Source organism: Terrapene carolina, unplaced genomic scaffold, assembly GCF_002925995.2.
Source record: "Terrapene carolina triunguis isolate 2854851 unplaced genomic scaffold, T_m_triunguis-2.0 Scaffold790, whole genome shotgun sequence".
NCBI classification, from domain to species: domain Eukaryota; kingdom Metazoa; phylum Chordata; order Testudines; family Emydidae; genus Terrapene; species Terrapene triunguis.
The window spans coordinates 2,570,701-2,583,449 of NW_020665141.1; the positions used below are offsets into that span (position 1 = coordinate 2,570,701).

General features: G+C 42.7%; 1 protein-coding gene across 1 annotated transcript; it reads left to right on the forward strand.

The window, feature by feature from the left end:
- The first annotated feature begins 471 nt into the window (after positions 1-471).
- On the forward strand, positions 472-12,098 carry COQ5 (coenzyme Q5, methyltransferase). The gene is made up of 7 exons (XM_026660544.2): positions 472-647; positions 1,490-1,639; positions 4,474-4,698; positions 8,930-9,036; positions 10,049-10,137; positions 10,384-10,495; positions 11,375-12,098. The coding sequence occupies exons 1-7, from the start codon at positions 479-481 to the stop codon at positions 11,474-11,476; spliced, it is 954 nt and encodes a 317-aa protein (XP_026516329.1). The 5' UTR covers positions 472-478; the 3' UTR covers positions 11,477-12,098.
- The last annotated feature ends 651 nt before the right edge of the window (positions 12,099-12,749 follow it).

The window sequence follows — 12,749 nt, forward strand, 5'->3', positions numbered from 1 at the left end:
AGAGACGCGAAAGGCGGTGGGTTTGGGGTCGCGGTGCGGAGTTGGGGAGAGAGACGCGAAAGGCGGTGGGTTTGGGGTCGCGGTGCGGAGCTGGGAGGATGAGGGAGAGAGAGACGCGAAAGGCGGTGGGTTTGGGGTCGCGGTGCGGGGTCACGGGGCAGACGCGAGGGGCGGTAAATCCGGGGTCGCGCTGCAAAGCCCCTTTCTCTGGGTAGGAGGCGAGCGAGCCACTGGCACCAGAGATACCAGGCCCCTGTTCCCTCGGGAGCCCCGAGCCTCGGCCCCCAGCAGCACGTTCCGCGGTCCCAGCTTCAGGGTGGTGGTTACATAGTAAAACCCGCCCTCCCTGCCGTCGGGCAGGTAAGAATCACGCGCTTTATTTACTCCTCTCCAGGCGGGCTTCCCGTTGGCGGGGCGTGAAGAGTCACGTGACTCGCAGACGCGTTCTGTGAGTGCAAAGTTCACGCCGCTACTAAAGATGGCGGCCTCCATCGGCGCGGTTGGCTGTAGGGCTCTGCATAGCCGCCGCCACGGGAAGTTGCTGTCTATAGGTCGGGGGCTCTTCAGTGGGGCGCGGTGCCTTGTCGCGGAGGGGGAGACGCACTTCGGGTTCCAGAATGTGTCGGAGACGGAGAAAGGGGAGAAAGGTGAGCGGGGGGCAGGAGCAGGGCGGGGCGACTGGGACGGGGATCTAGCGGGAGAATGGGGAGACTCTGGGGAGGGGCAGATGGGAAGAGACTGCGGGACCGTTAAATACCCCAATGACGGGTGTAGTGTACGAGGCAGTGCGGTCCAGTTATTGTGAAACAAAATGGACCGAGGAGACCTGGGTTCTGTTTCCAGCTGTGTCGCTGATCTCCTGGTGAAACACCCCCCAGCTCCAAGGCAAGTCACTTGCTCTCTCCATATATTCTTTCTTCTCCCTGTGTCCGGTCATTTATAATGAGAGCCCTTTGTGTTTTTTGCTCTGTACCTGAACACTGCCTTGCACAACAGATCTCTGATCTTGGTTGGAACTTGTTAAAGCTATCCTAATACAAATAATAGCTCATTTAAACCTATAATAAATGGGTGCGTTCTGTAGCTCAAGGATTAGCTGTCTGAGAGAGCTGACTGAGGGATGAGAATTTCCTAGCAAATTGATGCTTACCTGAATGCTTTCAGGTAATCCATCTATAAATAACTTTTCAAACAAATTGCACTTCGTTCACATGGTGTTTTCTAGATTGGGAATGTGGCAAAATGTAGGAATGTGTTGAAAGTAAATGCATGTAACAAAATATAAACTTTGTGAAATATGATAATCTTGTGAAGTATGATAATCTAACTAATGAGATTAAAAAAATAGGATTCTTGCCTGAGACTTTACGGGGCCATGTGTTAGTATAGACGTAGGAAGAGGACACTGAATACACAGAAGTGAACTTAAGTGGCATGCAACCCCTTGCTACCTCAAAGTGACATGTATTGCATTATAATTTTATTTCAGTTTACCATGTTTTTGAAAGTGTGGCCAAGAAGTATGATATAATGAATGATTCAATGAGTCTGGGGGTTCATCGGCTCTGGAAAGATATCCTGCTGCATCAAATGAACCCTTACCCAGGAACTCAGCTGTTAGATGTTGCTGGAGGGACAGGTACACTCCATTTTATTTCTAGTACTACTATTAAGGAATACTATTTGCTGGAGTAATGATTCCTTAATGGAGAGCAGAAATTCATCTACCTATAGATGAAAATGGAAAATAAGTACAGTATAGACAATAGAAATTATAGCTGCACTTAGTACAACATTTACATGATTTTCTAGAGAACGCTGTGTAGTGCTGTGGTCCCCAAACTGTGGGGCATGCCCCCTAGGAAGGCGTGGAGGAACATTTTGGGGGGGGAGGCTTAGCAGGGAGGGAGCATCACCCAGCCCTGCTCTGCCCTGGCCCCAGTCCCAGCTTTGGCTCCCAGCCGCAGCTTCAGTCCTCTAGGGGGCGCAAACAGATTACATTACGGGTAAGTGGGGACACAACATAAAAAGTTTGGGGACCACTGGTCTGGTGGCTAAATAAGGGGCCTGAAGTTGGGAATACTGGGTTGTATTCTTTGTTCTGCCATACACACACTATGACCTTAAGCAAGTAATTAACTGCTTTGTCCCTCAGTTTCCCTATCTGGAGAATGAAGATAACTTCTGCTCTTCAAGGGGCAGGGTTGAGTCTTAGGCCTTGGCTACACTTGAGAGTTACAGCGCAATAAAGCCTCCCCCAGCGCTGTAACTCACTCCCCGTCCACACTGGCAGGGCACTTACAGCGCTGTATCTCCGTGGCTACAGCGCTGCAGATACTCCAATTCCCCGAGAGGAATAACAGCTGTTGTGGAGTGGCTGAGACGCTGGTGCTCCAGTTTAAACGGGGAGTAACCTTATTATGCAGTGATTGACCTCTGGAAACTCCCCATAATCCTTTTAAGTGAAGCTTCCTCTCTTGTTCCTCTCCTTGTTTTGTTGTGATGCCGCTCTTTGTTTTGTTGTGAACTCGGAGGTTCCTGGAGCTGCTTATCAAAAAAACAAACACAGCTACTGTTTGCTGTGAATGAGTAGAGGCAGGCAGGGGGGCTCCCTTTGGAAGCCCACAGCTAATGTTTGCTTGAAGAGAGAAGCAGTGCGTGTGGGGGGGGGTTGTCCGTTTCCGAGCGGCTGCTTATCTGGTCTGTGAGGAAAAAAACGAACAGCTGCTCTTTGCTTTCAGTGAGTGAGAGAGGGGTGGAGGAGGGAGGGAGGTCGGAACTTGCAAGGCAGGGTGCTGACAGTGTCTGGCACTCCAAAAACCCACTCTCTCTCCCTCCCCACAACCCCCCCCCCACACACGCTCCCTGTCACACTCCACCCCACCCGCCCCTTTTGAAAAGCACATTGTAGCCGCTTGAACGCTGGGATAGCTGCCCAGAATGCACCGCTCCCAATGCCGCTGCAAATGTGGCCAAGATAGTGCACTGGCAGCTGTCAGTGTGGACAGACTGCAGCGCTTTCCCTACTCAGCTGTACAAAGACAGGTTTAACTTACAGCGCTGTACAGCTGCAAGTGTAGCCAAGGCCTTAGGCCTTGTCGACACTGCCACTTTACAGTGCTGAAACTTTCTCGCTCAGGGGTGTGAAAAAACACACCCCTGAGCGATTTAAGTTTCAGCGCTGTAAAGTGGCAGTGTAGACAGTACACCAGCGCAGGGAGCTACTCCCTTCATGGGGATGGCTTTTTTACAGCACTGGGAGAGCACAACTACACAGCCATGTTAAAGCGCTGTTGCAGCAGCACTTTAATGTTGGTATTGACGACATACCCTTAGTTTTCTAATGTTTTGAAGCACTTGAGATCCTTGGATAAAGCTGCTCTAGAAGTGCCAAGTATTACACTTATAGAAAAAACGGTTACTTACCTTTCGTAACTGCTGTTCTTTGAGATGTGTTGCTCATGTCCATTCCATGTTAGGGGTGTGTGCTCACCACATGCACCAGTGTGGGAAGTTTTTCCCTCAGTGGTATCCATAAGGATCGGCTCTGGTGCCCCCAGGAGTGGCGTACATATTCGCCAATATAAGGGCGCCACTGGCCCCCTCCCTCAGTTCCTTCTTACTGCCAGTGATGGTGCTGGAAGCGTTTTCTTTACCTTTTTCCCCTCCCCACCCCCCACTATCACATGGTGTAAATAGTTCTAGATAAGTAGTTTCTTTGTTCCCTTAATGACTAGCAAATAGTACTGTAGATAAGTTAGATAGTCCCCTCTAGGACTTAGCCCAGGGACGAGGCATGCCCTGACCTGGGCTTCAAGCCTTGTGATCGCTGTAAAAAGCCTGTGCGGATCAACGACCCTTATCAAAGTTGCTTGAGGTGTTTGGGAGAAGCCCACATTAGTGATAAGTGTCACATTTGCAAGAGCTTCCAGCCAAGGACTAAAAAGTAGCAGGACATAAGCGCTCCTCATGGAGTTGGCCCTCGCGCCAGTCTCCGAGCCCCCGAGATCAGACTCTGCAGCGAGCACAGCAGCATGGGTACGAAGTGCGCCACCGCCACTGGCCTCTTGGCACCAGTCCCAATCCCCAGTACCTGCTAAGAAGCAGGGGAAGCACACCAGGAGAGGGCATTCCCCGACATCCTGTATGGGAAAGGGAAAGTCCAGAGAGGAGCATAGGCCCATGCAGGGCAGCAAGACTCCGGAGCCCGGCCAGGCACCTGCATCACCAGCTAGCTATCTAGTCCTTCTAGGGATCCACCAGCCATCCCTTACACTTCTAGAAACTCTGTTTCAACTAACAGTAATGGGGGAAACTGACTTGTTAATGTTTCATCTAAAAAAATAAAGCTAGGGAGCATGTTAGTTCCAGTTTACCTAAATATTAAAAGTCCTAACTTCCTGTTGAATATTTAATTTTTATAATATCAGAAAATATTCCACATTTTGCATCTCCCTTTCAAAACTAATACAGGTGACATCGCCTTTCGGTTTATCAATTATGTTCGTTCCCAGTGGGAGTACCAGATCAAACAGAAACTGAAATCCCATCAGAATTTATCATGGCAGGAAATCTCTAAGAGTTACCAGGAAGAGGAACTTAAATTGCCAGGAGGTTCCCAAGTGGTGGTCTGTGACATTAATAAGGAAATGCTAAAGGTTGGAAAGCAGAAAGCACAACATCTTGGCTACTCTGAAGGTAAGTCCTGCATTATATCACTTCTGTAGTAGGTCTCGGAGTGATAGAAACTTAGATTAAAAAAATCCTTATGTAGCATTAGTCCAAAGTTCTACTTGCTTATTTGCCTGGAGCACTAACTTTTCTGATGGGCAAATATCAGGTATAGGTTCTTTATCCTCAACAGTATGGAAAGAGTGGGTAAGTAAGATGATGTACATGAGCTGGCTAATTGTCATGACAATTCTGCAACTATGAGTTATACTCTCTATAGAGGCACAGTGAGTCTCTTTAATACTTGTATCCCTTTGAAAATGTGAGTCTGAGGATTAATCTGAAGCCCAGTGTTTGATTCTCCTTCAAAATCAGCCAGTGAGCGAAATACTGCTCTGTTACACCAGTGCAATTCCACTGAATTTAGTCAAGCTGCATAGGTATGAAACGGGATAGTTTGGCCCTAAAAATCTGACCTCACCCCAGATCTCATAAGCAATACTTTAAAAATCAAAGCAGCAAATAAAAATGTCATGAGTCCAAAAAAAACCAACAACCCTATATAGAGATAATACCTCCCACAGAGAATAGGTTATAGTGCTTTTGGAATCTGAATCGTATTAAATATTTAGTTTGCAGGTCAATGGGGTAATTCAGTGATCTCTAGATATCCTTTTGGGGACCACGTTGGTCCTTTCAATCAAGATTAATTTAAGAAGTAAGTAATAAATTGTGCTTGATGCACAGTATTTGTAGAATAGTTGTTTGCCCTCTCCCACTTTAATTACAGAAACATTCCTTAAATAAGATTTACTATATGTATTTAAATGTGGTATATTTTATGTAAGACTTTTAAATTGGCTTTAAAAACACTGTTTAGTACCAGCCCTTGTTTCAAATTAAACTAAAGATTTATCAAAAGTAACTGGAAGATACAGTCAGTCTCAACATTTGAAGTACCTTTTTGAAACTTTTAAAACTTGATTGAAAATGTGAACAGAATTTCAACTCCCTCATTTCCTCTTGATGAACTTTTGGGGGAGCAGTTACAACTTTTAGTGTTACATACCCCAAACCAATTACTACACCCAGCTCTCCCTGCATTCCTGATTACCGCATTGGTGCAAGTAGTGCGAAGAGAAATAACTGTTGGGGAAACAGATCAATGTTTCTCAAGCAGAGAAAAAATCAGCAAGGTAAAAATATTTTTTTCCCCAGACTTATTCAAAAGAATTGCACATTTTGGTGAGCACCAAAAGATAATTAATGTTTCTCCTTTTTTAAGCTGGAGAAGAAAATGTGCTAAACGTAGGTAAAATGATGTAAAGGAATCCTGTAAAGGGCTCATTTTGTATTGTGTTGGTGCAACACTGAATGACTTTAATAATGTCTGTGATTTCCTGCCCCACCCCTCACCCTCGCCTTAGTAGTTGCTTAAGTAAGCTGATGATTTCTCGTAGAAGTAACTTGGTCATCTACGCTAGTGTGTGACTTAGAAACTAGATAAGATCATTTTGCTTTCAAATGCCTGTTCTCTCATATCAGTTCCAGCTTCTTGAGTCTTCTCCCTTACACCCTGACTTCATGCCTTCTTCCAGAAGGCGGAGCTCAAAGGTCAAACACTGGCTTGTCTGGCCTCTTAAGTTGTAGCCCATCATCTTCTTTGTTACTATAATAATCTTTTGTTACTCTCCAGTGCTGATAAATAGAGACAATAACCAGTGTGTTCAAACAAAGAAATATTGTTTTGGGGCAACTTTTTATGAAATGTCTGCATTTCATAAAATCCATATGAAGCTTGGGAACTCCCACCTGTGGATGGAACAGGACATTTGCTCCTACCAGTATTAATCTATTTTTAAAAAATGTATATGAATCCAAGATTATTTAATTCCACCCTTTGATTCTTCCTTCTATAGTCCTATAGGATTCATGACCACAATTTACCTTCTGTCACGAAGCTCATTCTGACATCAATACAGATGAGTACATTTTCAGTGTTTTGTGGGCTGTGTACAACTCATTGCAAAAACTATCCCCAAGAGTGATTGTAATAGTGAGAATGTTGCAGAAGGGAATCCTTACACTAAAACATATAGGGGCAGCCAAATAGCTGTTGCTCTCTTCTGCCATGCTAAAGATGTAGGTTCCATCTTATTCCCCCAATCTGAAGTACTGTGGGTACAGCATGCCTAGCTCCAGTGGGGAGGAGGAAGATGGGGAATTGCCATGATGCAGGACCTTGAAGGGTAGCAGGTATGAACTTGAGGTGTCCTCCCTAGCAAAAAAGAAGAATCACAGTATGATTTAAAAATTATATATTAGGGCTGCTGATTAATTGCAGTTAACTCACGCAATTAACTCAAAAAAATTAATCGCGATTAATCGCAGTTTTAATCACACTGGTAAACAATAGAATACCAATTGAAATTTATTATATATTCTGGATGTTTTTCTACATTTTCAAATACACCTCTACCCCGATATAACGCTGTCCTTGGGAGCCAAAAAATCTTACCGCGTTATAGGTGAAACTGCGTTATATCGAACTTGCTTTGATCCGCCGGAGTGCGCAGCCCTGCCCCCCCTGGAGCACTGCTTTACTGCGTTATATCCGAATTGGTGTTATATCGGGTCTCGTTATATCGGGGTAGAGGTGTATAATGATTTCAATTAAAACACAGAATATAAAGTGTGCAGTACTTACCTTATATTATTTTTATTACAAATACTTGCACTGTAAAATGATAAAAAAGAAATAGTATTTTTCAATTTATCTCATACAAGTACCATAATGCAATCTCTTTATCCTGAAAGTGCAACTTACAAATGTAGATTTTTTATTTTTTTGTTACATAACTGCACTCAAAAACAAAACAACGTAAAACTTTAGAACCTACAAGTTCACTATGTCCTACTTCTTGTTCAGCCAATCACTAAGAGAAACAAGTTTGTTTACGTTTACGGGAGATAATGCTGCCCGCTTCTTATTTACAATGTCACCTGAAAGTGAGAACAGATGTTCGCATGGCACTTTTGTAGCCAGCACTGATGTGCCAGATATGCTAAACATTCGTATGCCCTTTCATGCTTTGGCCACCATTCCAGAGGACATGCTTCCATCCTGATGACACTCGTTAAAAAAATAATGCGTTAATTAAATTAATGACTGAACTCCTTGTGGGAGAAATGTGTCTCCTGCTCTGTGTTTTACCTGCATTCTGCCATATATGTTATGTTATAGCAGTCTTGGATGATGACCCAGCATGTTGTTCGTTTTAAGAACAGTTTCACTGCAGATTTGACAAAATGCAAAAAAGGTACCAATGTGAGATTTCTAAAGATAGCTACAGCACTGGACCCAAGATTTAAGAATCTGAAGTGCCTTTTAAAATCTGATTGGGATGGGGTGTGGCGCATGCTTTTAGAAGTCTTAAAAGAGGAACACTCCGAAGCAGAAATTACAGAACCCGAACCACCAAAAACAAAAGTCAACCTTCTGCTGGTGGCATCTGACTCAGATGATGAAAATAAACATGCGTCGGTCTGCACTGCTATGGATCGTTATCGAGCAGAACCCATCATCAGCATGGACGCATGTCCTCTGGAATGGTGGTTGAAGCATGAAGGGACATATGAATCTTTAGTACATCTGGCACATATTTTGCAACGCTGGCTACAACAGTGCAATGCAAACACCTATTCTCACTTATAGGTGACACTGTAAACAAGAAGCAGGCAGCATTATCTCCTGCAAACTTGTTTGTCTGAGCGATTGGCTGAACAAGAAGTAGGACTGAGTGGACTTGTTGGCTCTAAAGTTTTACATTTGTTTTATTTTTGAATGCTGTTATTTTTTTACATAACTCTATATTTGTAAGTTCAACTTTCATGATAAAGGGATTGCATTACAGTGCTTGTATTAGGTTAATTGAAAAATACTATTGTTTTTTTACAGTACAAACACTTGTAATCAAAAATAAATATAAAGTGAGCACTGTACACTTCTTGTATTCTGTGTGGTCATTGAAATCAAGATATATGAAAATGTGGAAAACATCCAAAATATTAATTAAAATAGTATTCTATTAATGTTTAACAGAGCAATTAATTGCGATTAATTTTTTTAATCGCTTGACAGCCCTATTATATATGTATTACCTTTGCCAAAACAGAGAGAAGATCTAGTCTTTCTGAAAGTTTTCTGGGATGAACAGCTCCTAGTATATATGTGAGTTTTTGTTGTTGTTTTTTTAAGGCTTGTCCTGGGTGGTTGGGAATGCTGAAGAGCTGCCCTTCAATGACAACAAGTTTGATGTTTACACAATTGCCTTTGGAATACGGAATGTAACTCATATTGACCAGGTAAGCAGGGGCAACATGTCTTGGGATATACAGTTCTCCTGGGCTTTCTGGGCACCAAGAAAAGAAGAAACACTCCTGTTTGAGGGAACCTCTGTTTCAACTTCTCACGTGTAAAAGAAAATGGGATATAGCCCTACAGTTTGGTTGAATTTAAAAGAAATTGAGGTTAATAAATATCCTGCCCTTCTAGGGGCATCATAGGGTTCAGATTTTTACCATGGAGATAAGCATGGTATAAATACTTGCATACATTTTTCTGGGAAGCTCTGAGTAGTCCTTACTTAAAAATTAGAAAATATTTGTAAGCACTCTAGCAAGTAATGTCACCGATTCTAATTGGGACCTGGTATTTTGAGATTGATTGGTTATAACTGTTCTGCCTGAGAAGATATTTTTGATCAAACTGGTAATTGCATGTAATGTTCCATGTACTGAGATGTGCTTTGAATCCCTTAAAGTGTAATTACTTGTTTACACAACTGATGAAAGACTTTCTGCATGTCTGCTTCTTTTTGCTTTGGTTTTGTAGTGTTCTCTCCCATCTTCAGGAAGAAGGTGGATGTAGCTTCAAAACTTATTATGAATCTTTGGATACTTGCTAGTAGGCTGCAATACCTAATGTTTAATATCATCCTAAAGTAGGCCAATCTCTTCCCGAAAGCAACAGATATAATTTAAAAATATAATAATGTGCAGCCATATTGAGCCTCTCTGACCTGAGTGGGTTGAGTTTAGCCTGACAGAAAGGGACTTATGTGAGAATGTTACCTAATTTAAAGCATACTCAGTTTTAGACCCACAGTGGATAGGTGGTATTGTCCAAGTCTAAATATTTTAAGTTCCCTATGAAAATCCCAGAACACTTTTTGGTGACTTTAACCAGAACAGAGTCTTTCTTCTGCTTGGACTGTGCCCAAGCCAAGGAGGTGGAGCATCCATGTTTCACATCCTCATGAGATAATAGGGAGGGTGCTTTCCTACAGTGTGTTCATCCACTTTTGATCTCTCTCAGGCACTTCAGGAGGCATATCGTGTGCTGAAACCAGGAGGGAGATTTCTGTGTCTGGAATTTAGTCAAGTCAACAACCCCCTTATTTCCAGGTTGGAATATGTCAATTTTTTTCTTTTCTCTTTATTTTTAATCTCACACACGAGGGTTTTTCTTGCGCTGGGACAAAAACACGTGAAAGAGTCCTAAGCCCTTGAAACACTATCACACACTTAACTCTGTAGAAGTCCACAGCAAAGGTGATATACAGAGACTAATTCCTCTTTAGGAAAAAGTTAGTCCTAGGAGATTTTATTTTGGTGTCTGCATGTTAATCTGTGCTTTGTCTCTTTGGGCAGGCTCTATGACTTGTACAGTTTCCAGGTTATCCCTGTTCTGGGTGAGATTATTGCTGGAGATTGGAAGTCCTACCAGTACCTTGTGGAAAGCATCCGACGCTTTCCAGCCCAGGTAACAAGGTGCTCTGCTTGAACATTTAGTGTACAGATTGTCACCACGGGGTCAGCTGGGTTATGGGTTAAGAGACTAGGCCTTTAAGAAGCCATATGCTAGTTTACTTCTGCTAATTGCACAATTACCCCTCTTCTCCTCCCCCTCCCCCCACCCGATGACTAAAGGGGATATGAGAGAGGTCTACACAATTATGAATGGTGTGGAGAAAGTAAATCAGGAAGTGTTGTTTGCCCCTTCACATAATACAAGAACCAGGGCTCACTCAACAAAATTAATAGGCAGCAGGTTTAAAACAAACATAAGAAAGTACTTCATACAACGCAGTCAACCTTTGGAACTTGTTGCTGGGGATGTTGTAAATACCAAAATTATAACTGGGTTCAAAAAATAAAGTTTATGGAGGCTATGTCCAGCAATAACTATTAGCCAAGATGGTTAGGTATGCAACCCTATGCTCTAGGTCAGTGGTCTCCAAAGTGGGGTGTGCAAGAGGATCCTTGGGGGTGCGTGGCAGGAGGAGCAACATTGTTGTTGTTTTTTGCTTCGCCAGGCGGGAGTCTGAGTGGCTTCCCCCCCCCTCCCTTGCTTCAGCAGTTTGGGTGGGGGGAGTTGTTTTTTTGCACGGCAGGGGCTGCATGCTCAAAAAATGTTTACTGATAGGAATGCGCAATCAAAGTTTGGAGACCACTGCTCTAGGTGTCCCTGCCAGAAGCTGGGACTGGATGACAGGGGATGGATCACCCAATAATTGCTGTGTTCTGTTCATTCCTTCCAAAGCACCTGGCCCCAGCCACTGTCAGAAGACCAGTTACTGGGCTAGATGGAGCATTAGTCTGACCTAGTATGGCTATTATGTTCTTTATTACTATATTTCAGGAAGAATTCAAGGCAATGGTTGAAGATGCAGGTTTTCTGAAGGTGGAATATCGAAATCTAACATCAGGCATTGTAGCCATTCACTCAGGTTTCAAACTGTGACCCTCCTACTTTGCAAAGCTCTTGAAGGATAAAGGGTATTTCCCCTGAGGAAGCTAAAAGCTTTGCAACTCCAAAAACTTCACTGCCAAGATAGACTGAGGGGAGGGGAAGACCTGGTGTCTGCAGAATCTAAAGCTTCGGATTTTGGGTTTCTGAAAAGTTGAAATTATGTTCTTACAATCAGGTCAGGACCTGGAATCCCTCTGCCAATTAAGTATTTATGTAAGTATGGGTAAAGTGATTCCTTGATGCCTGGCATGTGCTCACTCTCAACTGATTACCACTTTCCCAAAACCTCACAGACAGTGACTTTTGTATTGAACTTGGTTAGTACATATATTTATCTTCTAAAGTACAGTGTGAGAATATGGCAAAAATCACACTTAAGACTTATCTAAGCTTGACAGCATATACTCCATACACCAGTAATAGAATGGATTGAAGGTAGACATGGACTAACTAACCTTCAAACAAGATATCACCCTATATTGTATTGAAGTAATGACTCTAGTTCAAGGTGGGTATGGAAATGTAGGCAACACCTACAATTACAAATGTGTGTGACATGTAGGGTTTGTGTATTTATTTTAAAGATCTTATTAAATTTTATATATCAGTCTTTCACTTGTGTGGAAAATCACTGATTTCTGAAGACTTGTCTGCAGAAGTAGTAAGTTACTGTTAATGTATTTCTTCAGTGATGGGGATAAAGTTCTGAAAGAATCTGTTCCACTGTCCTTGCTTTAACTATATAGTTGTGAAACACCCTACCCATCACCTTGCACCACGTCTTTGAAGAAATCTTCCACTAGTTTACCTCTGTATCCTGTTAAGGCTGACAAGTTAGCCAGATCCGAGGAAACTTCTGCAGTAATGAATATGGAAAAGCTAGAAATATTGTATTAAAAATCTTATCCTGTCTTTACTTACCCCTTATTTGAGCTGCATTCTGGTAGTTTGTTTACTAAAGTTTAAAGTGAGTAGTTTAATTCAGTTCTTACTAGCTGCCTGGAGGTTTAATAATCTGTAATTTATGTTTCTGTACCAGAATGAGAGTGTAGGACTGAAATGTGGTAAGTATCAGAGGGGAAAAATAACCCCAGCCTTGTCTAGCTCAGAATACATAGTTGATAGAAGTTATTGTAACCTGCTGGTAGCTTGCAAACTAGTAAACAATCACTGTAGTAGTATAAAATATCTATTAAAGAAGCTTGGATGCAATGTGACTTCATATGCCCTTAGAGGAATCACATTAATCAGCTCTTGGTGCATC